At 48.3% G+C, this 26359-nt stretch overlaps 3 protein-coding genes across 3 annotated transcripts; 1 reads left to right on the forward strand and 2 right to left on the reverse strand.

Annotated features, from left to right (window-relative positions):
- Positions 1–2593: 2593 nt before the first annotated feature.
- Positions 2594–6128, forward strand: LOC120710599 (O-glucosyltransferase rumi homolog). Its single transcript, XM_039996238.1, has 7 exons — positions 2594–2950; positions 3204–3248; positions 3520–4142; positions 4414–4606; positions 4829–4893; positions 4973–5183; positions 5459–6128. Exons 1-7 carry the CDS (start codon positions 2795–2797, stop codon positions 5819–5821), a joined length of 1656 nt encoding a protein of 551 aa, XP_039852172.1. The 5' UTR covers positions 2594–2794; the 3' UTR covers positions 5822–6128.
- A 416-nt stretch (positions 6129–6544) lies between these two features.
- LOC120710609 (vesicle-associated protein 1-2-like) lies at positions 6545–10028 on the reverse strand. Its single transcript, XM_039996246.1, has 7 exons — positions 9598–10028; positions 9149–9219; positions 8958–9039; positions 8756–8871; positions 8524–8643; positions 7533–7610; positions 6545–6958 (listed from the first exon to the last, which is right to left on the reverse strand). Exons 1-7 carry the CDS (start codon positions 9653–9655, stop codon positions 6851–6853), a joined length of 633 nt encoding a protein of 210 aa, XP_039852180.1. The 5' UTR covers positions 9656–10028; the 3' UTR covers positions 6545–6850.
- Positions 10029–21101: 11073 nt separating this feature from the next.
- LOC120710621 (protein YABBY 4-like) lies at positions 21102–24684 on the reverse strand. Its single transcript, XM_039996255.1, has 7 exons — positions 23842–24684; positions 23452–23655; positions 23107–23296; positions 22397–22445; positions 22188–22263; positions 21751–21822; positions 21102–21586 (listed from the first exon to the last, which is right to left on the reverse strand). The coding sequence occupies exons 1-7, from the start codon at positions 23953–23955 to the stop codon at positions 21497–21499; spliced, it is 795 nt and encodes a 264-aa protein (XP_039852189.1). The 5' UTR covers positions 23956–24684; the 3' UTR covers positions 21102–21496.
- Positions 24685–26359: the final 1675 nt, after the last annotated feature.

The following is a 26359-nucleotide window of genomic DNA, read 5'->3' on the forward strand; positions in this document are numbered from 1 at the left end:
AAAACAAAATCTCCAGCTCAGAGATCAGCTCTTCTTGGCGTCAGTGGCGGAGCCGGATCAAAGAATTAGAGGGGGGCGGTCCTTGTAATTAAGGTGCTAAACTAATAAACAGTGTCAAAATTACTATTCATCTAATGAAATTTTTGCATGGCAAGAGGGGGCCGTGGCCCACACTTGGCTCCGCCTGTGCTTGGCGAAACAATATTTCTTTTGCTTTTGCTTTTGCTATTGCTTCAACTGCGGACTGAGGGTTGCCTTTCTTAAGAGCATGCAAAGCAAACAGGTTAGTTGCAAAAAGATCGTTCCAGATTTGTAAAGTATGTTCCTCAGGAATAACAACAGATTGTTGATCAAAATCTGATACAGTTACTGGAGGTGACAATGGAGCCTTCCTCTTTTGTGACTGGGTCTGACCAAGACCTGACAAAGTTACTGGAGGTGACAATGGAGCCCTCCTCTTTCTTGGCTGGGTCCCCAAAGAAGCACCAGTAGCATCCTGTATACCAATTTCTTTTTCACCGACATCAATCGCCATAATCTCGTTCCCGGAGGCGTTGGATATTGCAGTTGCAGTCGTCGCATGCTCGGCAGCGGCGGCGGATGTTGCGGTCATCTCGTTTTCCGGCGGCGGATGTCACGCTCGTAGCACAGTCGACGTCGGGGGCAGCCGCCAGCAGATTCTCCTTACTCTTCTCTATCCCCTCGTCTCCATTATCTCTTCTCCTGGTTAGATCGAGAAGAGAATAGGAAGGAATAGATCGTAGAAGAGATTGTAACCTTAAATCAAACGGACACGTCCGAAACCGTCCAGGATGAGGACTCGACTCCTATCTAGAGGCCGGGAGAAAGAAACGTGCCGCACAGGCCCAAAAGGCGGCCGACGAATCACAGGCCTGCTGCCTGGGTCGCCGCTCCACCTCGTCGGATCCGTCACCCCTGCCTTTTTGCCGCCGCGGCCTCTCGTTGCGAACATCCATCGGGGCCTCGCGTCACGGGCGCACAGCGGGGCCTTTGGTGGTGGTCTGGCCGCGACGCCGTGGCCTCCCCTTGCATCATCTCATCGTCTCCGATTCGATAAGCATCTGAAAACGTGAAAACGAAGGGGAAAAGGAGGAGAAAAATGTCTCTTCCCTCTTCTCGGATTCCTCTCCCTCACGTCCGTATGTTCACACTAGTTTGGTGGCCGTACTATACGAATCAACCGGCAAAGGCAAGGTGCCGAGGCCGTCGGATTGAAAACAAATCGTGCTGACAGGGCCTCTCACGATAAGCTAGATTTTTTTCTTATTATAAACCGATAGCAACTCTGTGAGACTTTTTATATCTTTACTTATTGTTAGGATAGATTTTGATAGAAAAATATCCTTCAATAACTTTTCTACATGGTTATCTAAAAGTAACCATACTGCATTCTGCATTTCTCATTATCAAATAAATATAGATAACAAAAATAGTTTTCTAGAGTGTACTCCCTCCGTCCCAAAAAATAAGTCCTTGAAATTCTAGAACAAATTATCAAAAAAGTTAAATGACCATATTTACACAAATTTATTACCTATATTTGACATTAATTGATTCTTGCATTCACATGCATTTTCTAAATATGATAATATGACTTGTTTTAGGACAAAATTTGAATCTAGAATGACTTTCTAAATAGTTTTTATGCAGATGGCTCTCCAAATGATAATTTAGATAGTGAAATTTAGAAATACTCTTGGAGATACTCCTCTGGCAATATGAACCTATCTTTTTTTAGGAAACTATAAAGTATTGTGTTGGAAAATTTTCAGTCCAAGACAAAGACACAAATAAAAATATACTCCTCAGTCCCAAAATCAAGTCATTCCAGCATTTAAAATTGTCTAAAAAATAAATCATCTTATCCTATTTAGATACTGCAGGTGCATGCAAGAAACAATTAGGTGTTAAACATGGGTAATAAATAGAATAAATATGCTTATTTATCTTTCTATTAATTTGTTCTAGAATTTTTGGAATAGCTTGTTTTTGGAACGGATGAGGTAGAGCCTGGTGGATCTGTAAAAACTGTACGCAAGGACCTTTGCCACGTACCACTTCAGCACACTTTACAGGACACGAGTGCAACATACCAATTCTAGAAAAAACACATAAACTGAATCCAAACAAAGTCACTTAAAGAGTAGGCAGGGGAGACACCGTCCATGCCACCTACTTGAACAGCAGAAAAGATTATAGTTAGTGCAAGGAAAATATTATAGGAAAGATCCTATAAGTTCTGACAATATGCTACATTGTACACACTATGATATCTTATTCAATCCCCAGGTTAGCATGCGATGCTCATTGTGCTAATAAATTCTCTCTTCAGTCCAAATAAGACAAAAAGATGCAAGTAAATACCCTCGATTCATTCATTTTACGAGACGTTAACTCCATTCCCACGGGTGTTGGTCCACTGTCAGCAGCCACGCAACGCGAGGATTAAAAATTTTTTCTCGACTTTGATTTATTGATTCAGTCTGACCGCTTCCGTGTCCTGGGAACTCGGCGCCCGCATGCACGAGACTTGAGAGACCCTCCCTACGCAGCCCACGTGGGCGCGGCCTCCTGAGCGATCGACGGGCACGCAACGTTCTCCAGCAACTCCCGGTGCTCGATGCCTCCTCGATCCAGTGCCTGCCAACGATGCCACTGCCCATCCCGTCCATCTCTTCCAGGGGGCGGAGTCTGACGGACCGGGAGGAAACACCGGGCTCTCATCGCCGAGGCGAGGAAGCGGCGGGCGAGGGAGGGGAGCAGCCGCTCGGCGATGGCTTCGGCGGCCGCAGCGGCGGTCCCGGACGGGCGGCGGTGGAGCAAGGGCGGCCCGGGCTCGCCGTCGTCGCCGGTGACCACGGCCATCTTCCTCTTCTTCTTCATCGTCGGCGTCGGCGTCCTCGTGTCCGCCCGCTGGATCACCACCACCGTGAGTGAAGACTGATGAAGAGTTTGTCTGATATTTCACCTTCTCCCCCCATCGCCATCTGAACTTAGTTGCATTTTTTTCGCGTGTTCGGCATAGATTCGTTCGCCGTTGTATCGGTTTTTGAGGATTTTGTTTTACTTGCGTTTGATTGTCGGAATAGTATAAAGATTAGTTTTACGGGACCGAGGCATGAGTAGTCGTCGAGGCCGTTCTTCCTAGGCACTAATTGACAATTAATTTAACATACGTGCAGACTCATCTGACAATCACCAATCTGGATCAGTGGCGCTCAAAGCCGGTAGGTAAGCTCCATCCATTTTTCTGCAACAAAAATTTTACACTCGCCGAGGGATGATTTTTCTGCAACAAAAATTTTACACTCGCCGAGGGATGTTAATCAACACATACTCATATGGGGTTATTGGATGTTAATCTGCACGTTGAAGTTAACAAAAAAAACAGAGAAGTCGATTAAAATTTCCTTGTTATGAAAAATGGAACTAGATAAATTTTCTGAAAAAAACGCTCGCTCACAAGTCACACCATGGATTCTGACCGCGATTCTGAAGGCGATTCTGACCGCGACGCGGACCGTCTCCATCCCGGCCATCCCCGACGCGCCGCCGCCGCCGCGGCCGACCTACTCCCTCTCCTGCTCGGCGCCGCCGCTTCCCCGCGACCCGGACATACCCAGCAACATTTCCCAGACCCTCGACCTCGTGCTCTCCCCCAACGCCTCCTCCGCCTCCACCTGCGCCGCCGTCCCCGACCCGCCGCCGCTCCCCGCCACCGCCAACGCTTCCTCAACCTGCCCCGCCTACTTCCGCTTCATCCACGAGGACCTCCACCCATGGCGCGCCGCGGGGGGCATCACCCGCGCCATGGTCGACCAAGCACGCGCCACCGCCAACTTCCGCCTCGTCGTCATCCGGGGACGCGCCTACATCGAGCGCATCGCGCCGGCGTTCCAGACGCGCGACCTCTTCACGATCTGGGGCATGCTGCAGCTGCTCCGGCGCTACCCCGGCCGCGTCCCTGACCTCGACCTCATGTTCGACTGCGTCGACTGGCCCGTTGTGCACGCTGACCAGTACGAGGGGGAGAACGCCACCGTATTGCCACCGCTCTTCAGATACTGCGGCGACAATGAGACGCTCGACGTTGTCTTCCCAGACTGGTCTTTCTGGGGCTGGTAAGCAACTGATCATAGCTTCTTTTTTCTCACCACAAATTAGTTTTGCTTATTTCGTGCGTTGGCATGGTTCGATCAGTATTCACTGCATTCCTTGTTGATAATTGTGAAATCGACAAGAATCAATTGCAGAAGATCAATTTCATTTCTAATGTTTGTAGTTTTAAGGGCTAGCGAAGTGAAATTATTGTTGATAGTCTGTTCTTTTGGGTTTTGATGTTCAGACAAAGGCACAACCACATAATAAACTGTCTGTGATGACTGATGACAGGCCTGAGATCAACATAAAACCATGGAATGCTCTGCAGAAAGAATTGGGCCGGGGCAACAAGAGGGTGAAATGGATGGATAGAAAACCTTACGCTTACTGGAAAGGGAATCCAGATGTTGCAGCTACAAGGCAGGAGCTCGTCAAGTGTAATGTCTCCAAGGAGCATGAATGGAACGCACGGATTTACAAACAGGTACTTTGCTTCTCTTTATTCACATTGAAGTTTCTTATACTTAGAGAAATTATAATAGTCCATTCTCTTCTGTCTTCTCACAAGTTATCTTCATTAAATTGTTCAACTCCGTCCCAAAATGGTTAAAACCTTCATTATCAGTGGATGACCACTTTTCAGTGAAACAGTTCTGGTAATGGTGATTCATCATTGATTAGCTAGTTCGTTTTTTCTATCATTTAGGATTGGCTCAAAGAGATCAAGGCAGGATACAAACAGTCAGATTTGTCTAGTCAATGCACCCATAGGTTTGTTTTCTTTTCTTGCAGGCAAGTTAAAATTTATGTTGTTCTGCAGTAATGCTGACCTTCTTTCTTTGGGTGTCAGGTACAAGATTTATATTGAAGGATCCGCATGGTCAGTCAGCGAGAAGTATATTCTAGCTTGTGATTCAATGACACTAGTGGTTACACCAAAATACTATGATTTCTATTCAAGGGTGCTGATGCCCATGCAACATTATTGGCCCGTTCAGGATGACAATAAATGTAGCTCAATCAAGTTTGCTGTTGACTGGGGCAATTCTCACAGACAGAAGGTATTTTTTTTATATGCCTTTTACATATCAGTAATGAAGTTTTCTACACTATACCATAACACTCTTCCTTATTTGTCTGAATTGGAACACATTGCTTGTAAGACGCTCAGTGTTATCTGAACTGCATTGCTTGTAACGCTGTGTTATCTGAACTCAAAGAGATATCTTTAAGGACACCTATATTAATCAAACCACCGTGGAATGATTTCAACATTATTTATTTATTTGCATTTTTGGATAATAACCGTGTCCATGCATCCCCTCTTAAAATATAGGCACAGAAAATAGGGAAGCAAGCAAGCAACTTAATTCAAAAAGAACTCAGTATGGACTATGTATACGACTACATGTTTCACCTCTTAACTGAGTATGCCAAGCTCCTAAGGTTCAAGCCAACCAAACCACCTGAAGCTGTTGAGGTCTGTTCCGAGTCTTTGGCTTGCCAAGCTATAGGCCGTGAGAAGAAGTTCATGGAGGATTCAATGGTGAGGTCTGCCAGCAATGCTGGCCCATGCAATCTGCAACCACCTTTCAGCCCTGAGGAATTCGAAGCGCTAAAGCGTAGGAGAGAGAAGACAATGAAGCAGATCGAAACATGGGAGCACAAAGTTTCCAAGCCGGTGGATAGAAAGCCCTGAGAGCTTCATGCATTCCCCTCCCCAAAAAGATTCATATAAAATGCATGGCACACACCAACTTTTTGTAGTGATAATAATCACAGGCATTTGCTATATGGAGATTGAATCAAATTTGTTACATCTAGAGTAGTCACATATGTTTTAGTTTTTCTCGTCATTGTACTTTTATTTTTCTATACTCTGGTTTAGCTGTAGCAATATTACTCCGATAGTAAGCCTTTAGAAAAATTTTAGAATCTTGTCAGAAGGCAATATGGGAAAATTCTGGAAACAAAATCCTTGATTTCTACAGTATGTTTCGGATTCAGAATGAGGCTTCCAATTATGTCAGTGCCCAGCATGGATACACCGCTATCAGATAGTACTTACTCCTATCGCATGATCTGGTGTATTCACTTTTTCGTATTTGTGACCTCAAGCATAAAAGAACAAGACCTGCTGAGGTTTGCTTTATTTCTATTAGGCTATGAGCAGTGGATCTTTTAAGGCTCGGATCAATTTTCATGTAAGCTGAAAGGCTAAGTTGTTACTCATTCTTTACCAACTTAGCATGGAAATATTAAATAGCGCAGATACACTGGCATCTGTAACAGGATGAATCATTTGAGCAAGCCGCACATCAGTCTGAATCTATTTTAGCACTATAAAATAATGCGGATGTTCTTCAACATCGTCATGATATGGCAGTGACACTGCTCGGTGTTATTTACAAAGCATCCAACATTGCACGCAACAAGCCACAATTCAAATAAACAATTCTGTTTGTATGTACAAAAGGATGCCAACAATTAGTCAATCTTTCAAATTTCAAAAGGCTAAACCTCATGTCAATAGCAAGCTGGTAGCAGCTCGTGTGTAGGGGGACTATGACTGGCTAAACTTTATAATTTGAATCAGAAAATTACAATAGGCATCAGATGCTATGACAAACAGACTAGGATTGGAGTTGTACAATAGCAAGCACACAGAGAACACGTACAATTTTTTAGTTCTTGAAAGAAATGCCAAACAAGATAAATCGTTATGCACTCATCTCTTCATGAGGAAACCTAGTAGTATTCCCATAATAGCAACCACCAGTACTAAAACTAATGAGAAACCACCGTGCTGCCTGCTGATGTCTCGCCTCAGAAGATCCTGTTAAAATTCCAACAAAATTATTATCAGCCAAGGTCTGTACTGCCACTGAAATTGGTCCAAGTATTCAGATATCATTGTTGCAGAAAGCAATACAGTACTCCCTTCGGCCATTATTTCAGGAAGATTTTGGTATGTAGTAGTTCTTAAAAGCAGCACTTCAGAACACTTCTATACAGTAGACAGGCATATAATTTGATTTAATTGTTGGATAAAAATTATGATGTTTGATTCAAATAAAAACACTTTATATGGAGGGAGTATATGAATATGCACAGGTTAGTTGATAGATATGTAGTTCTCAACTTATGGAAATAATGAAAGACCATTAAGCCAAAGGAAATACAAAGACAAAGCTACATGTAGCCCATGTAACACAGATCTACAGGAAAGGAAGCAGTGCACAATCTTGTACTGAGCATTTGAAGAGAAGCGCACAACAGACCAATAGCACTACTTTGTCTAGCCTAGAAAATAAAACCGCAAAAAACTGAATGTAGTGCCTACAGTCAAAGGGGGAAAAAAGTGCACTTGAGTTTATTAACTGTTTTGTAATAAGCTAAAAAACACTAACCAATTCTTGCCGAAGCTTGTTGTTCAGTTCAACAGCAGAATTCTTCTCCTCCATCAGTTTCGAAATCAAAGCAAATGGCTACAAAGACATAAATAAACCATGTCAAGGCTCAATATATCACTGGCATCTAGGACATCTATTAAGGCCTCAATCACTTTGTTAATAAGATTTTGTTGAAATGCTGAAGAATTCGGTATTGGTAGAAATGCTAATATATGTGAGCATCATGAAATGGTTAGCTAGTACCATAGGAAAATGCAACCAATTAACGTCTGTTTACATCTAAATTTACACAGATAAAGGACCAATAATTAATTAACCAAAAATTATGCGGTACAGCTTATTGATATAATCAAAAGACTGCATACATCAACTGTGAGGAGAAAATTGATCAAATACAGTTGAGTCTGTTGTCAGTTATAACGTCCAATATATATAAACAGTTTGAAAAAATGTTATAGGCTTTAGCTGAATGCTATTAGACATGTTAGTCGTAGTGTATGTCATTCGGAAACAAGTAAAAGAGAAGAAATATTCCACGTCAACTTCTTCTTCTTCTTGAACTTAAATGCCATCTCTAATTTATGAATCTTCTCTAGTTTCCATCCAGTGGCTGACCAATACAGGAATGAGCTCAAGTGATATTATAGAACAATGGTTTAGCTTCATCTAGTTCAGAGCAGTATGTAAAGTCTACAATAGTAAAACATCTAGAATTGTTAGTAGATACAGCTCAGAGATTTTTTTTCCTGTTCTTTAGTTTCTTTTGTTTCCATTTTTTTCTTGTTCATTAGGTTTTTTCTGCTTCATGCAAATAAAGATCGACTCTCAATTCAAGGTTGACAGCGGGTAGAATTGATGATCGCTGGAATAGCTTATCAGTTTGGCAGTTGCTGAAAATAACTGCAACTACTCCATCAGACAGTTAACAGTTAGCACATATTGCTAACAAGCACGGCAATCAACTATAGAACAAGGATCATAGCTATACCTCTTGATAATTCAAACTGCCCGCAGAACCATCCTCAAATCCCTCGCTTTGGGTGGACGGCGTGAGATAAACCACCTTCAATTTCACTTCATCAACCACATTGCCTGATTCTTTGGTAAACTACAAAAATAACACGTACAATTTTTTTTTAGTGAAGAGGGGAGGAATGCTGTTACTGACTATACAGTATATAAAAAAAAACTGCCAATATAAATGCTGAACCGCAAAATACCATGTCTCCGGTGACTTCCTTTGGCACAATCTCCTTGGCTACAATGGCGCTTTGCACAAGGAATTTGTCCTTGCATTGCATGTCCGGTGGCGCCTCCCGCTGCGCTTGCATTGTAACTGAACCGAATAATTTCACGGCGCATGTATAAGATGTTAACGCATAACCAGTTGTGTCAGGATAATTGATTGATTGACGAAATTACCAACAACATCGGCTGTGGACCGGGGTGCCACAATGCCATTGTTTGGCCGGACGCAGTACTTCTTCGGGCTCGTTGTCTTGACCTACAGCCGCAATGTTGCACGAATTTCAGCCCCAGCGCTGCCATTTTCGCGCAATTACAGGGTTTACATAGCTTTTGCCCGAGGAATCCACGAGAACGATTCGTTTTACCTTGAACGCGACCTGCTTGTCTGTCTTGTTCGTCAGCTGCAGCTTGCATGAGATCTGCTTATTTAATTCGACTGCATGGTTGAGAGAGGAAAAAAAATAGAGAGACATTAGGAAACGAATAGTACAGGACGATCGCGGATGTTACCTCAAAACGAAGACAAACCAGCGAAGAAAATAGTACAGGACGATCGCGGATTTTACCTCAAAACGAAGACAAACCAGCGAAGAAACATCGAAATCAACCCAGAAAGCGCAAAATTTCGGGAACCCGATAAACGTCCCATAGGGAAAAAAAAATCATCGAACGGAGGCTCCACGCGGAGCACAGAAATTTTCCCCGGAAATCCACCGAATATACCGCGATTACCGACATGAATTCCAAGGGAACCGTAAGAACCCGCGAGGAAGGGGGGAAACAAACAACAACAGGAAGAAGACACATGACATACAGGGGAACCGGAGCTCGAGGGGGTCGATCCCGAGCAGCTCCCCGGCCTCAGCGCTCATCCTGGGCAGAAGAGAACGCTTCCCGGTCTCCCGGGGCACAATCGAACGGGACGCGGTCTGCGCCGGTGGGAGCGGCGAGGTGGGGATTGAAATCCGGGCTCTCGATGCCTCGCCCCTCCCCTCCCCCCCTCCTCCTCCTCTGTTTTTTTTTCCCTCCGGCTATCTATATTCCTGGAGCGGAGGAGGAAGCGGAGGCGAACGGGGAACTCGGAGCCGGGGAAAATTCGGGTCTCGGAAGGGGCGAGAAGGTTGCCTGCACCACCGGCGACGTGGCACCGCAGGATATTCGTGTGAACACCACACAGGCGCGAGGCTTGAGGCTTGAGCCTTGAGCCTTGGGCTGGGCAGGCAGGCAGGCAGACTGCGCGCCGGTCGCTCTCTCGTTCGTCTCTTGCACTCTCCCATATAGTTTTCCATCAGACCCGTGGGCCGACCCGAAACACGAGAATTGGGCCCAGTACACGACCCGACACAGCACGAAGGTAAACGGGCCCGGGCCGGCCCGGCATGGGCGTCGTGCCGTGCCTCGACCGCGCCTCAGGCACGTGGGCTGGCCCGGCCCGGCACGGTTAGCGGCCGGCCCGCGAACACGAAGCCCACGTAGCCCGCCAGCCCGAGCCGGCCGGCCACATATACGGGGGAGGGGACGGGCGCCGATAACCCTAGCCCCCCCCTCCCCCTCCATTCCCCGCACACCTGGCTCCTCCGCTTCGTCTCCTCCGCGGCTCCGCGCTCCGCCTCTCCGCCTCCCCCGCTCCTCGCCAGATCCGCTCCACCCCGAGTCCCCGACCTCCACCCCACCTCTCCGCGCGTAGATCCGCCGCTCTCCGACCTCCTCCTGTCGTGCGGATCGCCGGTAACCCTAGCCCCCTCCATTCCCGCCCGCCTGGCCGCCGCCTCGTCTCCTCCGCCTCCACGGCTCCTCGCCAAATCCGCTCCACCCCGACCTGCACCCCACCTCTCCGGCGTAGATCTGCCGCTCTCCGACCTCCTCCGCCTCTCCTCGACCAGATCCGCCGCTCCAATGGACCTCCTCCGACTCTACTCGGCCAGATCCGCCGCTCCCTCAGGCCCTCACCTCCTCCCCTCTCCTTTCTTCTACTTCTTCCTCACGAATCCTTCTCTCCCCTCTTTGCGAGTCTGTGTGGCCTGCAACTCCGGTGAGGGCGTCGACGGCAACTTCGGTCTTCGGTGCTCCGGCCAAAGGTAAGTCAGAACTCGTCTTTCTTCTCCTTCTTCCTCACGAATCCCCCTCACAGATGTTCCTCCTTGTGCAGGCCGTGAGGGACCGAAGATGTTGGTAGCTTGTTCCTGCATCAAAGATGTGCTTGTCATATCATAAATCTTATTGTTAAGGCTGGTCTTGAAGTGTTTAAGCCAATGCTTGGTGCATTTAGATCTGCTATATCATTTCTAAACTCATCTAACCAGCGCATTGCTGCATACAAGTCATATTGCATTGCTGTTGGTGAAAGACCTCGCAAGTTTGGCTTGGATATGGATGTGAGATATGAAAGGCCTCGATTTTTTTCGAGCTTTCTTCGAAATCAATATATTCGTATTTATTATAGTCTCCCGCGTTGTTTGATATGCAACTTCAAATTGAGCATAACGAGCCGAGCCGAGCCGAGCCTGCTAAAATTGACTTTTGTTCCAAATCAACTAATCTTTATTTAAAAAAAAACAAACGTAATCAGAGCAATTTTGAAACGAGCCACCGAGCCAGCTTAACGAGCTTTTTTTTCCAGCCCTACTCGTGCCTGTGCGTTCGCGCCGAGCCTGCTTGGATCCGATCCGCTTCCCATCGGCCGCCACGCCCGCTCCGGCGGCCTGCTCGAGTCCGTGACTGACCGCCCGGCGTCAACGGTGTCTTCCCGCTGCCGTGGAGGCCTCGCGACACGGCCCGCCGGATCACGGCCACGGCACGTCCCCGCTGGCGGCGGCTCACGCGCAACGGTGTCACTCGCGCTCCAGGCCACGCCCACACGCGCCGCGGTTCGGTTGCGCACGGGTCGCCTTCCGACCAGGGTTTCATTTACCGACCGGACCGGCCAACCGGCGGTATCGGTCGAATTCAAATTTGAATTCAAAAAACTCAGTTCAACCGGTTCGTACCGGTATACCGGCCGGTTAGATCGGTTTATCGGTTGGTTTGACCGGTTTGAATTCAAATCCAAATTTAAAATCGCATGTGTAACCGGTTTAAAACGGTATACCGACCGGTTTAACTGGTTTACCGGCCGATTTGACCGGTTTACCAAGTGGGTTTTAATGGGCCGTCTTATTTTTTCATTTTCTTTTTTAGTTTAACTTTAAATGCCCGAAAAGTATGTTAAACGAATGAATTTTTGAGAAAATTTGACACCATTAGATTCGTCACACCTTGAAGTATTTTTAGGAAAATTTTAAAAAAATTTCATATTTTCGAATTCAAATTCAAATTTTGAATTTGGGCCGGTTTGGTACCGGTCCAAACCGGAACCAGACCGGACTGGTTTGACCGGTAACCGGTCAAACCGGACCGGTTCCCACCGGTTTTGAAAACCCTGCTTCCAACAACCATTTTACTTTTATTTATAGCCAGTTTTTATTTCAAAAAGGAGAAATTTATAGCCAGCGGGCCGGTGCGACGTCAGAATTGACAAGTACGACGCGCGCGTCACCTGCAGTGCAAGAGCAGTACCACTACCAGCAGCGTGCGTGCTTGCTGGGCTGCTGGTTGGCTGGTCTTTTCCTACAAACAGAAACAGATAGCGGTGCGTGTGTCCGACGGTCCATCTCCTTCAAGGGTGTGTTTAGATCTAGGTGGATGAAAAAGTCACATCAGATATTATAGCACGTTGTATTATTTTTCGTTTGTTTGTGGTAAATATTGTCCTATTATGATCTAACTAGGCTCAAAAGATTCATCTCGCAACGTACATCAAAACTATGCAATTAGTTTTTTTATTTACCTACATTTAGTACTCTATGCATGAGTCATTTGCTATATTTAATATTTCGATGTGATTTTGATGTGATGGAAAGTTTGAAAAGTTGGGAGGAACTTGGGGCCCTGTTTGGTTTACATGTAGTACTACTAGCACACATTTCCCGAGAAAAGAATCTTCGATGCATGGAGTACTAAACGAAATTTATTTGCAAAACCTTTTCACGGATGGGTATAACTTTTCACGACGAATCTAATGATAGTAATTAATCGATGATTGGCTACAGTGATGCTACAGTAACTATCCTCTAATCGTGCGGTCAAAGACCTCATTAGGTTCGTCTCGCGAAGTAGTACAGCGCTGTGGAGTTAGTTTTGTAAATTACCTTTATTTAGCACCCCTAATTATTGGTCAAAGTTTTTGTGCTATTTGTGCTAGGGCAAACCAAACAGGGCCTGGGTATCTAAACACACTCTTGAAGGAGAACCTGCTAGGTACGGCTTGTGGCTGTTGATGAACCGACATGAGAGCGAGGCTCGCCTCTGACTTTCGCTACCCGCGGCTTGCGGTGGGGACTCGACTGGGCAATTGGGATCCCCGGCCGCCAGTGTTGACAGACAGGAAGATCCAGTGATCCAGAAAAAAAACGGAGACGGAGGGTGAACAGACCCCACCATTTTTCATTAAGAGGAAGTAACACGGTTTTCTTCTGCCTGCCGTGGAAAAAATCTCTGAATTCTGGACTATGCCCGAGAGGGCCAAGCCTTGCGGCGAGCACAGCGAGGGGATTTTTTTACCCACGGACGAAAATTCGTCCCATCTGAAATTCGAACTCGCGACCTCGTGGAAGCGATCACCAACTAGACTAGAGGAGCTTTGGTCAAGATCCAGTGATCCTGTCACACATGGAACAAGAAACATGGTTAACAAGAGAAAGACAAGCTAAAGCCAACAGCAGTGCTAGTGTGCTATGTGGCGTTGTTCCGTTTGTTACGACCATATACAAGAGCTGTATCTCCAAAGACCAAAGGAATAATGCTGCTCCCCTTTGCATGGTGATACGCATCAGGGCTCAGGCTGCGGGAAGCCGGGAATGTTCTGTCTCCAGAACGCTAGTTAGCTCATACGAGTCCTGCACGAATTCAAAGAAAATTAAGTTCTCGTGTATTCCTACAAAATTCATTTTTTCTCTATGCATCCTAAAGTCATTGCTAGAGGGCTAGAAGCCTATAGGCCTATAAACTCAGCCATCATCGGAGGCCTCTGTGGTTGAGTGAGGATTCTTGACATTCTGCAAACCCCACTTGCTGACAGAGTAGCTGTTTTAGGGGAATTGTCAAGGCTGACATGCTGCAACACATATACAGGAAGACAGATCCCAAGCCACGCCTCCACTCCACCTGTCTACCGGACTACTAGTGAAGCGTCCCCTCATAAGAGAAGACTTAAAAATAATACAATATTAGTCCCAGGAGGCTGATAACATTTTTATTACATCAGATGGTACATCACCGTACAACTCTACGCGGTAATGGGCAGTGAAGCGCCACTATCGTGAGGATAACAACTAACACCCACACAATGATATTAACTACGAAGAGGGGGTCATCAGAGTCTTTCTCCATACGGAACTTCCTGCGGGTGACCCTATCCACAGGCAAGGTTGGGTGCAGGACGGAAACCCTACTCAACGTCTTCGGGAACGAAGTCCGGATCCTCCTCTGTAAAAATTAAGAATGGGGTGAGTACAAACGTACCCAGCAAGTCCAACCACACCCACAGAGGGGGTATAAATAGAATATAATGTACATGGTAAATCAAGGATAAGGTTAGGGTTTAACTCGCGGAAAACGAATTTTTATGCAGGGGTTCATTTGAAAGAAAGGATTTTCAAAGCAAGTTTTCTGGTACCGTGTAACACGTAGTGTTGATCCACACAGGATCCCAGTTTTAAGTTGCTACCGGATTCCTCATCCGCCGTAGCACACGGCACGACTGCCGGACACTTTTCCAAAACAACTCACGTCAACCCATCCAATCTCAGAAGAAGCACTAGTTATGTGACCACACCGTAACTCGCCCAGTACCGTGGGCACGACTATTCGAATAGATTTTAACTCTGCAGAGGTGTGCAACTTTACCCACAAGCGGGGTACCACAGCTCGATTACCGTAGTGTTGGTGCAGATCCCAACAAAGCCATTACCCACTTTAGCTAGACCTGACTCGGGATCCACCAAGGGGTCATTGACCTATCACAGAGGTTGTAACCGGGGCATAAGTCACATAGAGCTAATCCCTTCTCCTTGATCACCTGTTGCTCTCAGCTCTCCTGATGGCTATCAGACTAACTAGTGGGGTTTATGCTAAGCCGTTGCCCATACAACGGTCGAGTGGTTTGCACGATAGTGGAGTTAGGTGAGATGACACACCAACTCGGTCCTTAATTGTGACAAGATGGATATCTCCCTTCCTTGCTCAACCACACAGGCACGAGCACACCACATGGCAATTCACACAGAAGTGCCATCCATCCTGTCTAAACTTATTTTTCGAAAATTCCACATTTTCCCTTCCCACACACTCACACATTTTTCTTTTATAAAACAAGTTGTATTATGTTTAAGATCCTAAGCATTCTAGCAGCGATTAACATCCAAACAAATCACATTCAGACATTAATCTAGGTGGTCAAGAAATGGTTATAACAAATCAAGGGGTGGCTATCCAACCATATTTTCAGCAAGCAAAACATATGTAATTTTATAAAACAGGCCAATAGGTTGTGTTTATAAAAACTGGGACAAAACATGCATCAAAGGGCGGGATTGAACTTGTCGTCTTCAAAGCCTTCCGGGAAGTCCCGATCGAGGTACTGTCCTTCGGGTTCGGGGTCGCGGAACTGGTCCTCGTTCGCTTGCTCGCAGTATTGCTCATCGACGGGTTCTCCCTCGTTCACACCGTGATCTATGACGCATACAAACAAACACACAATAAAGAAAAAAATATAAAAGCTTTATCGTTGAGCTCGAATCGGAAACAATTAAGATATGGATATAGAAGTAATATTTTTAGGTGGTTTCCTAATGGCATGGCCAAAACTATGTTAGAATTGGCGTGGTAGAGTTTCAGGTCGATCGGAGATTGTTTGGCGCATGAAATGATAGATCAGAAAGGGATTTAGAGTTAAACCGGGGTTTAGGGGCCTCTTTGTAATTATTTTTGAGATGGCAAGGGCTTGGTTATAATTTTAGAAAATATTTGGGGCATACTAGAAAGGTGTAGGGGTCTGTTTAATATTAAGTTTATATGGTGGAGGGTCAGTTCCCTAAATAGCTAAAAGTAGAAGGGCCTTTATTCAAAAGTACACAAAGGGGAGGGTTCTTTAGGAAATAGAGGGAAGGCCAGGGGGTTTTGTGGCAAAAAGCCACCTTCTTACTCCTCCCTCCACGGGAAAACAGAGGAGAGGAGGGGAAGCTCCTGCGCCGGCCGATTCCGGCGGCCCGGGGCTCGGCGGCGGCCGGGAATGGGGGGAAAAGGGCGGGGAGGGGAGGAGGAGGAGGTTCGATTCCCCTACCTAGCTCGAGCTGGGGTGGAGCGAGGCGGCGGGGCCATGAGGGCCAGCGCCGGCGGGCGGAGGTGACTGTGGCGGCGGCGCTATGGGCTAGGGAGGAGAGCTAGGGGCGGCGGGTGAGGTTGTGGGTAGGGTGAGCTGCGCAGGGAGCCTTTTTATAGGCGGAGTAGGCCGGTGGAGGAGGGGCGCGGCGGTGGTGGTGGCTGGCGGGCATCGCGTGGCGCCATTAATGGCGCTCCGGCCGCTTGCGGCCGTCGTGGAGTGGCGTACGGGTGGCGAGGCGGGCACAGGGTGACGGGACGTCTCGGGCAGGTGGCGAGCGGCGCAGGCGGCACTGTGCAGCTTGACGCGGCGAGCAGTGCCGCGCGTGATGCGCGTGGGCGGGGCTCGCACGCGGCTCGGCTCGCTGGCGGACGCGGAAGCCCGGGCGCCGAGGCAGGTGAGCAAGACAGCGGCTCAGCTAGGCGGGGCGCGTACGGGGCGGCCGGCGGCGCGGCCGCGTGGTCCACGCGTGGGCGGGAGCGCGTGCGGCGGCGAGGGGCTCGGCGTGCTGGGGCGTGCGCGTGCGCGTGGGCGGCGCCGAGGCAGGTGCACGCGCGGGCGCGGCCGGGGCGGCGCGGCGAGCGGGCTGCTCTGTAGCGCGCGGGAGAGGAGAGGGAAGGAAGGAGAGAGGGAGGGAGAAAAAGAAAAGAAAAAGGAAAAAGGAAAAAGAAAAGGGGAGGGAAAAAGAAAAAGAGGGAGAGAGAGATCGCTAGGCGGATTCCGCGGCGGCGACCGCGGCCGGTCGCGCACTCGCGCCGGTCGGGCGTGGCGCACGGGACGAGGAGGAACAGGGAGACGGGACAGTGGTTGGCTATCGGGACCAGGTTTTCGGGAGATCAGGCGGGAAATGATTTTAAATGGATTGAGCTCAACAATTGAAAAGAAATTTGAAAAGAAATATTTTAAAGTGTGATTTAATTTGGTGAATTTTTGGATGTCACAACCAGTACAGCACAAGGCGATGCAGTACGAACTCGCATGGCATGCTCCGGTAACAGCGTACGCTTCTTTCAGAAGTCATGACCACTGACCAGTAAACTATCGTCCCGATGGCCGTCAGACTCCTCGGTCTTCATCACCGAGAAGGGGCGTGTGCTGGTGGTCACGGTCCAACAGTGCGACGCGAGATTGTTAAAATGTCCGAGTCCAGTCCGACGCGAGATCTGCTCCCGTCATGCTAGATCGGCTCGCTCCATTCTTGCCGATGGCTGATCGATACGTGCCGGTGTGGCTGGGCGTGTGGCCGGGGCGTTCGGGTTATCCGAAAATTTCGGGTCGAATTTTTCGAGTTTTCAAAATTTCGGATTTTGAAAACTGAAACCCAAAATTCGTATGAAATAATCAAAACTCGAAATTCGTATGAAATAATCAAAACCCAAAAATTCAAGTATCCGACATTTCGAGTTCGGGTTTACCCGAAAAACCCAAATTTTGCAAGTTTCCTCCTTCGATGGTGTCATTCCTCTTCCTTGGTCGTCTTCCCGGCTAGAGAAGCCCCTTGCCTTTGGTGGCGGGCGGTGGCGCGGTGGTGGCTGTCGGGGCGACGGGTGCAAGCATGGGGCGGGCTGGCGGCGGACTGGCGGCCGGCGCTTGTGCGGGGCGCGATTGGTGAGGCCGCGAGGGCGACTGTGGCTGGCGGCTGGAGCAGTGGGGGTGGTGCGTGGGCCATGGGGACTGGGGGTGGGGTGGCCGGCTGGTTAGGGTTAGGGTTAAGGTGCTTGGTGGGCTGGGCCGAAATAAAAGATATATTTGGGTTGTGCTGTTTTCGGGTAGTTCGGGTACCGTAGCCTGATACTCGAATTATTCTTAATAATTTCGGGTACCGTGGGTTGGAACCCGAATTAGAGTTTGGGTTTTTCGGGCTTGAATTTTTGGGGTTCAGACTCGAGTTTTTCGAGTTGGAATTTCGAATTTCGGATATTTTGACGACCCATACCTAGGCGGCCGGCGGCCCCCGCGCAGGATGCGTCGGATTTCGCCGTGCTAATAACTTCCCCCATTTGTGTGGCCGCTGCGCTGAGGGATTTCGCCATTTCGGGGACCAGCTGGCTAGGACGGCCGGCGGGTCCGCGCAGGGATGATGTCAACGGTGACTGGGCCTGTTGGCCGAACCCGTGGGCTGCAGCCAGGTCTCTTGAGGCTGGGCCTTTAATCCTCTCTTATTGGGCTCAAGGGAAAATGAGTACGGGCTTCTTTTCTCTGGGCCAACCGTCTTACTGATGACATTCAACACAGTGGTGTTTTTTCTTTTTCTTTTTTTTGGCTGACCGCACCGCATCCATCATCACACGCAGTTGTGGGTGTGTTTTCTCACTCGAGCTCTCACTCACGTTAACGGTTTGCCCGCGATGACGCGTACTATGCGTAGTACAACGGCAAAGGGCCCCACCGGTCAGGCGTGTCCCACGCACGCGCGCGCGCGCTTCGGAATCAGACCAGAAGCCAGCGAGCGACCAAGCAGCAGCAGGCTGCACCGCAGGCAGGCAGGCAGGCAGGCAGGCAGGCAGATCAGTAGTCACGTCACGGGAGGCAGCCGGGGCAGACGCCTCATGATTCATGGGCATGCAGGTCGCGGGGGCGGCGCGCCCCCGACATGCTCCGCCGCAATAATGCGTCGCCGGCCGGATCACACGCACACGTCGTACACAGAAATCACGGCGCCCACACGTCGTGTCAAGGAAAGCAATGCAAAGCACGCAGGGCGCGGCGGCATCAGGCTTGCCTCGGCTCGTTGCTTTGCTTTTGCTGGCAGCTGCCCACGGCCTAGTAGGTGGCTTCTCTCTCGGCTCTCGCTCTCGTTGTTTGGGCCGCCGCGCCGCCAGGTGCAGGCCGGGAGCGACGCAGCATTCGTACGTCCGTCCAGGGAGAGGGAGACACCGAAAGCAGAAAGCAGTCTGGCTCTATGCGTTGCATGGTCGATCGTCTCTTTGGATGATGCATGGGTTGATCCACCGGCTGGCGGTCCTGGTAGGACAGCGATACGAGCTTGATGATTTCGGCACGTTTCGGATTCATGGCTCTATGCGTTGCAGGTTGGACATGTACACCATGCAATAACCAATTGAACAAATTACATGTTCTATGCTACTGATGTTAGGGCAGTCCCAACCCAGACTCTACCATGGAGTCTAAGTATATTTATAATCCTCTATTTATAGCTTTTTTTGCTGATGTGGCACCCTAATTATTGAAGAGAGAAGGAAAAAAAACAAGACTTGGTTTCTAGATAAGACCTCAAATCTACGCACCCAATTCCCAAGAAACCAGGGAGACTTGCGTTGTGGAGGGGGCGTGGAGTCCATGGATCTTGTGATGGAAGAAAAACAATAAATGATTTTATGTATAGAAACTACTATTACACACTTTGCATTGGAAAGTATAGTTTCTTGTGATGGAGTCTTTGAGGCTTACTCTATGAGTGGAGTCTGTATTGGGACTAATCACTGATGTTAGCCCATCCCTGATTAGTTTAAGGGGAAAAATAATGCAAACCAACGGTGGATTATACTTATGCTACCTCCATCACATAATATAAGATATTACGAGTTTGTTCTAAGTCAAACTATTTTATTTTAGCAAATTTGTGGGGAAGAGTATTGATATATATACCACGTCAAGTAAGCTATGGAAATATATTTCACAGCGGATCTATAAATATTCGAATACTTTAACCTAGAAAAAACTCGCAATCCCTTACTATATTTCAAGATGGTAGTAAGTTGTCTAACAACAACATAGACAGCAATGAGAACCTCTACTTTGTAAACATCATCAGATTACAACTAGACTTGAGAAATACCCGGGCCCAAAATAAAAGCCTTTTCTTAGTTTGCAGGGTACTATCGGCAAGCAAGGAATCAATAAAGTTTTCTAGTTAAAAATACACGACCTAGTGGTAGTTTATTATATATTAATAACAAAACCAAGTTGATTGTCTATACTCAACATTTGAATAATCATCTACATTTTTGTAGGATCAAATAGTATATGCCATAAGGTCTTGAACCCAACTCTCCTTTTGATAAATCTTGAATACCAGCTTCCTTTTCCTGGCGTCCTAATAAGATAAAAAAAATAATGCCGTGTTTCTTTTGCCATCGATCTTATCAATAAAAATTCTGGTGGGAATGCCCTGAACACACATACATAAAATAGCCCCATATATCAAGTGCTTCAAAACATAACTATGTCCAGCACCCATTTTTTTAACATGCTAGCGTATAAAGGGGGTTTTCCATTTATATTCATGAAAGTTTTCAAAAATAAAATTAATCTTGTAAGATCAACACTTATATAGAACTTCTTCCCTACTTAACTAAACAGTATAGTTCATTGGTGAAAATTCAATTTTCCCTCTGAATTTTCCCTCTGAATTTTTTTAACACTGAATTTTCCCAAGTGAACAATGCACATCAACCAAACGGATCGTGTGTGTATGCCACTAGCCAGGTTATTATTTTACAGGCTACATTTATTTTGACTACCGTAATTAAGCTTATCAGTATTGGTTGTTTAGAATTATGTGGAAAATATAATGACTTCTCCTAAATTTTATTAGTTCTTTAAATTGTACACTTGCAAAGAATCTTAATCCTAGTTAACTAAATATTATAGTCCACTTGTCAATAATTTAATTCGATTTCCCTTCTGAATTTCATTTCCGATCCAGGGGAACAATGGATCAAATTAAGATTCAATTACCTATGGTATTATTAATATTAGTAGCTCCTATTTTTATTGAAAATTGTGCTGATCTATATAAATTAAATCATCCGGAGAATAAGCAATAACTATATATGCAAGTCGACAACAACATTATTAACCACAAATGCATGCAAACCGTACCCCAGGCTGAAAGAAATGACCACCCATGCATGCGAGGAGAAAGGAACGACAACACATACGGGCACTGTTGCTAGATTTACTAGATGCTCAGCTAGTTGTCCATGGTAAAAACATGTTCTTGAACAGACACAATCATGGGATCGGAGGAGACACAACGACTTCTCTACAGGCGGATTGAAGGGGTCCAGGAACAAAAACGAGAAAACTAGAGAAAACAGGAACTGAAAGGGGTCGAAATAGAGAAAGCAGGAAGGATCATAAGATAGAGGCCTAAGTGCTCTAACTTGATTCTCCATTTCTACCCCCCGGTACTGGAAAGTACTCTAATTAAGCGCGATACTGAGATCAAGATCTGAGACGAAACCCTAGCTAGAACGTGGCACAAGTGCGATAGGCGATGGCCACTGCGTGCCCAGAGAACTTGTTGGCTGGAGCATGCCTAAATAACCAGCTAGAATGGGGTGATGCCCATGTTGGCGGCTGCTGCCGCTGCCGCTGCTGCATAGAGGCCATCCTTGAGAAGCATGTCTTCAGCGGCATCCTGTGCAAATCACAGACCAAGAAACAGCTAGTGAATAATAGAGGTGACTCGGTTTGGAGAAGTAGTACACATATTTGCTTGATGCTCTGAATTCTGTCAGGTGAGCATTTCCAGGCATGTATTAATACAGCTAGGTTAGGGTTCCAGTGAGAGTGCTTTGATACCTGAGTCTTGAAGGTCTTCTTGAGGCCCTGGTCCGGCATGAGGCCGAAATGGATGTGCGGGAAATGTGCCCACTGGTTGCAACAAACACAAATTAAAGGAGAAGAAATTAAAGCCAAAGCAAAGTAATCTGCAGGTTTTTCATTAGTAAATTAAAGGAAGCCTGAAGCAAATGCAAAACGAACGCTAGCTAGCTGCATACGCGCCGCTGTGCGGGTGGGGCTAAAAGGCTCCTACAGAGGCACAGAGCTGCACAGGCATGCCCGGCATGCATCTCGCTCACGCGCAAGCTAGCAGCCGGCCGGCGCCGGACACAAACTGTGTGCCTCTGCTGGGGGCGGCTGACATTGTAAAGTGATGGGTCAAATCACTAGACACGCAGACAGCTAACTAGCCACGAGAGTACGCAGTTGTTTGCTTCAGGGAAGAAGAAAGTTACATTCTTTGCGGCTGCGCTGAACGCCTCCCGGTGGGTGATGTCCGGGTTGCCGGCCTTGATGCGCTGGATCTCGTCCCTGCGCGCACAGCCAGCAGCACATTAAAACTATCAAGAAGACGAACGAGGTGGAGCTAGCATACGCTAGAGCCAACCAGGTGTTAAAAGGAAATATGATGCATTTTATCTGCTGCAAATAAATAAAATCTTACTTGATGAAGCGGTTGTACGCCGACGGGACTCTCTGCCGCTTCTCCGGAGCTGCAAAGTTAGATTTGTAGGGTGGATTCGAGTCAGCATGCATCCGTAGCTAGGGAACATGGACGAATGGGTGAGCCTATCCAGCGAGCAACTACTCCACTATACACGCCGACTAGTTTGCAACTGAAGAGCAAAGGATGGGCAACACGGCCTGCCACAACAAGACATGATTGTATGTCGTCTCGCGTTATCCACCGATCGATCGACAAAGGTCTTTCACCCCCTGTGTTTCATCACACGGTGAAAACTAGCTTGTTCCTCATCCAGTTTTAATTTAATTTGTAAGCATAAAAGCGTTACTGTTAGTTTATTCCAGTTGACTGCACGGACACTGTTAAGCCGAGGTGATGTGCCCCTACTCATCCTCTTGTGTTCGAAATTCCCTGTCTGATAACCACCCAAAGAACTGTAAAACAACAAGGGGAATGTACGGGAAGCCTGAGCTAGCAGGGAGAGGGGGCGATTGGGCGGTGCTGCTGTGCTCCCTGCCGGCAACAGTGCGGTGCACGGCTTCATTCCCGACTTCACCCTCTTGCCTTGACTAGTGATAAGTATTCTTGGTTTGGAGAAGTAACGCAGAAGCACCAAAAGATTAGAGGAGAGAACAGCAAGAACTAAGTGTTCTATAGGAAGTTTAAGATGCAAGAACGAGTCCGCTTACGCCTGTTCACCGAGGGGGCGCTCTTGGTTATCTCGGGCTCCTGCAGCACGGGTGGCTTCGCTGCCGGCATCGGCGCGGCGGGCAGGTTGCTGGCGCAGCTGCTGCTGTTGCTGCGGCCACTCATGGTGTTGCTCAGGTTGGCGCTCGCCTGATCCATCAGGAGGCTCGGCGCCTGGAGCGCGAACTCGTCCTGCGCACGAACAAGTACACATTCACTCAGTGATCTCAGCTATCTGAGCTGCAAATTAAAAAGGCTAGATCTTGGGAGGGAACATGCACTAGTAGGTTAAGTTTAAACTAATCGAATAAAATTAAGTTGGGTAGGTTTTGCCCATAAGTACATACCAAGAGGCCATGCGGGGATATGGGGGAGAGCAAGGAGTGGCCGCCGCCGCCGCCGCCGCCGCCGCCGCCGCCGAAGCTGAGCTGGTTGGCCGGCGGCGCCGCGGGCGGTAGCAGGAGGCCGCGGAGGTTGACGGAGAGCAGGTTGGCGCAGTGGCCGCAGCGCACCGTCACCGTCTTGAACAAGCTGCTGCAGGGCACGCCGACCTGCGCGCGAGATCACATCAGCACATCGGAATGAATGGATAATATATAACAAATAACCGTCAGGAAGCAGAGAACAAAGGTGGAAGAAGCAAACACAAGCAAGCAGAACAGAAGAAGCAGAAGGGTAGCGGTGTCGGTAGGTGGGTGGGGCGCTCTCGCGCGCTCGGTGCCACCGCGCGCACGTACGGCGAGGATGGTGTCGCAGCAGTTGCAGTGCACGTAGCAGAGCTGCTCGGTGGGGGACGGCGCGAGGTGGTCCAGCGGGAAGGCGGCCGACGACGAGGACGAGGACGACATCATGACAGATTTCGGCGACCGAATGCGGCAGCTCCGGCACCTGAGGCGCTCGCCCTGTCGAGATCGGCGGGGGAGTAGTCGAGGACGAGGACGGACGGCGAGTATAGCGGCCTCGATAGCTCGATCCGGCCGGCGGCTAGCTAGGGCAAGGAACGGATCGCAGGGGGAAAGCAATAAGCAGCAGGTAGCGGGGCGAGAGAGAGAGAGAGAGAGAGAGAGAGAGAGAGAGAGAGAGAGAGAGAGAGAGAGAGAGAGAGAGAGAGAGAGAGAGAGGAAGAAGGAGGCCGGGACGGAGGAGGAAGCCGAAAGGGAAATTTTATACGACTAGGGGCCGGCCGGGAGCGCGAGGGGAGGCAGGAGGCAGAGATATCCTTTTGGTCCCCTTTGATTTGATGAGTGTGATTTGATGGGTAGCCGCAGCAGCTAACTTGCGATTTGATGGACCTGCCCGATTCGAGAAAGCCTCGGATCTGTCGTTGTTCCTGATTTGAAAGCCGATCGAAGCACGCAGCAGCAGCTAGTAGCAACAAGGGAGCTGAGCTGAGGCCAGCCAAACTCCTCCTCCCGCCGATCCTCTTGCTACTACCACCACTACTGCATGTGGATCTTGCCGGGAGCGGCGAGGGAAAGGCAGGCAGGCAGGCTGGGACGAGTATGGGGGGTGCGTGGACCGCGGCGCGGGCAGCGGCAGCGCGGTGGATATATCGCCTGGCCGGCCGGCCCAGCTGGGCAAAGGGAAAGCGAGATGAGCCGTTGGTGTGTGTGTGTGTGTGGGACGGGGCAAAGCGACACGCCGTGCGCCACCTCCCCCCGGCCTCGCCTGTGTCTCCACGCGCGCTGCGGCGGTCGGCATCTCGAGACTGTTTGGCGACTGGGAAAAAGCGGGGCGAGTGGTGGGGGTCGCCCCGACTGTGCCACGATGCCCCCGGTCTCCCTCTCTCTCCTCCTCAGCTCCTCCTCCGGTCCTCCCCCTGCCCCTGCCCGGACCGCCCGCCCGCCCGCCCGGCTCTCCGCCGCAGCGATCGATCGGCGGCAGTGCCGTGGCGTGACCCGGCCGGCCGTGCGTGCGTGCGAGGGATATACGGAGCTAGCGGCGAAGCCCGTCGAGGTACGGTACTGTCTCATTAATACGCCTGGACGTACGGTCTCCATATCATCTGTGTCGCCGCGCGGGCAGGCACGGCGACGGCGTAGGCGTCGTCGGATCGAGAGGCCGATTTGACCGGTCCGGCGAGCGAGCGAGCGGCCGTTTATTCGGCTTGGATTTTGGCGTGACAAAAGCCTGCCTGGACCCGGTCTGGCTCGATCTTCCCGGGCACGGTGGAACCGGAGGCTTCAATTAATGGGGGGCCGGGGACCAGGTACGCCGCCTACGTAAAGCGCCTTGCCAGCAGTAGTACGTGTATGTATACACTGTAGGCCCGTCGTCTCTCCCCGAGATGTTACGGCTGATGTTGCGTATCCTACGAACGTACGTGTGCGGGGCGTGCGTGCGGGTCATCTCTCTACTCATCTGGTCGGGTATGTAGGGTAGGGAATCTCTAGATGCCAACTATGTAAACGTACAGCGGTTCGACCGGCGCACAACTGGGTCTCAAACTCGTATATATGTTTTTTTTTGAGTAAGTTGGAAATACATCTGACATTTTTTATCCCATATTTCTTTCGTTCTAAATTATAATTTTTTTGACATTTGTAGGTGCATAATTTTTGTTATGCACCTAGATACATAGCAAAAACTATATATCTAGAAATACCAAAATGACCTATAACTTGAAACGGAGAGAGTATACCTGATATACATCATGTAGATTTTAGCCTTCTCAACTTTTGTGAGTAATCCTAGAGATAAAATATGTGCTCTTCTCTGTAGTTTTTTTTATCTCATTTATTGTTTGCCCAGTTTGGGCTTCTTCTGCTTTCAACCTTTGTGTCTCCCCTTTTATTTCATTTTATTGTTTCAGTTTCTTCGGGGCTCATACAAGATGAATCGATATCATAGTGTGTCACATGCTACATATTTTAGTATGATGTTGGCTTTGTGCAATTAACAATACATTGTTTTTTAAAACTCCTGCTTCTATGTGATACATTGGATGGTCTGAATTTGAATGATGAGCATGACACATGGACTTATATTTGGGGTTCACCTTTTTTTCCTGTGCCAAGGCATATAAGCAACTCACGGGACATGCTTTTGCACCACCTCCTTTCAAATGGCTTTGGCAGAACCGTTGTCAGCACAAACACAAGGTTTTCTTTTGGCTTCTCTTAAAGGACAGACTCAGTACTCGTGATTTGCTAAGGCGTAAAGGAATGGAGCTTCAAAGTAATGAATGTGTTCTCTGCACACAGCATATAGATGAAACATTGGAACATCTCTTTCTTCTCTGTCCCATGGCTATTC

This window comes from Panicum virgatum, chromosome 1K, assembly GCF_016808335.1.
Source record: "Panicum virgatum strain AP13 chromosome 1K, P.virgatum_v5, whole genome shotgun sequence".
Lineage (NCBI taxonomy): Eukaryota > Viridiplantae > Streptophyta > Magnoliopsida > Poales > Poaceae > Panicum > Panicum virgatum.

Coding starts and splice junctions, on each gene's coding strand:
- LOC120710599 (XM_039996238.1), top strand. CDS start 2,795: ATGGCTTCGGCGGCCGCAGCGGCGGTCCCGGACGGGCGGCGGTGGAGC. Junction 2,951..3,203: donor CCCGCTGGATCACCACCACC/GTGAGTGAAGAC, acceptor ACATACGTGCAG/ACTCATCTGACAATCACCAA. Junction 4,607..4,828: donor ACGCACGGATTTACAAACAG/GTACTTTGCTTC, acceptor TCTATCATTTAG/GATTGGCTCAAAGAGATCAA.
- LOC120710609 (XM_039996246.1), bottom strand. CDS start 9,655: ATGAGCGCTGAGGCCGGGGAGCTGCTCGGGATCGACCCCCTCGAGCTC. Junction 8,872..8,957: donor GTCCACAGCCGATGTTGTTG/GTAATTTCGTCA, acceptor TATTCGGTTCAG/TTACAATGCAAGCGCAGCGG. Junction 8,644..8,755: donor AGGAAGTCACCGGAGACATG/GTATTTTGCGGT, acceptor TTATTTTTGTAG/TTTACCAAAGAATCAGGCAA.
- LOC120710621 (XM_039996255.1), bottom strand. CDS start 23,955: ATGATGTCGTCCTCGTCCTCGTCGTCGGCCGCCTTCCCGCTGGACCAC. Junction 23,297..23,451: donor TATCCCCGCATGGCCTCTTG/GTATGTACTTAT, acceptor GTTCGTGCGCAG/GACGAGTTCGCGCTCCAGGC. Junction 21,587..21,750: donor AGAAGACCTTCAAGACTCAG/GTATCAAAGCAC, acceptor TGATTTGCACAG/GATGCCGCTGAAGACATGCT.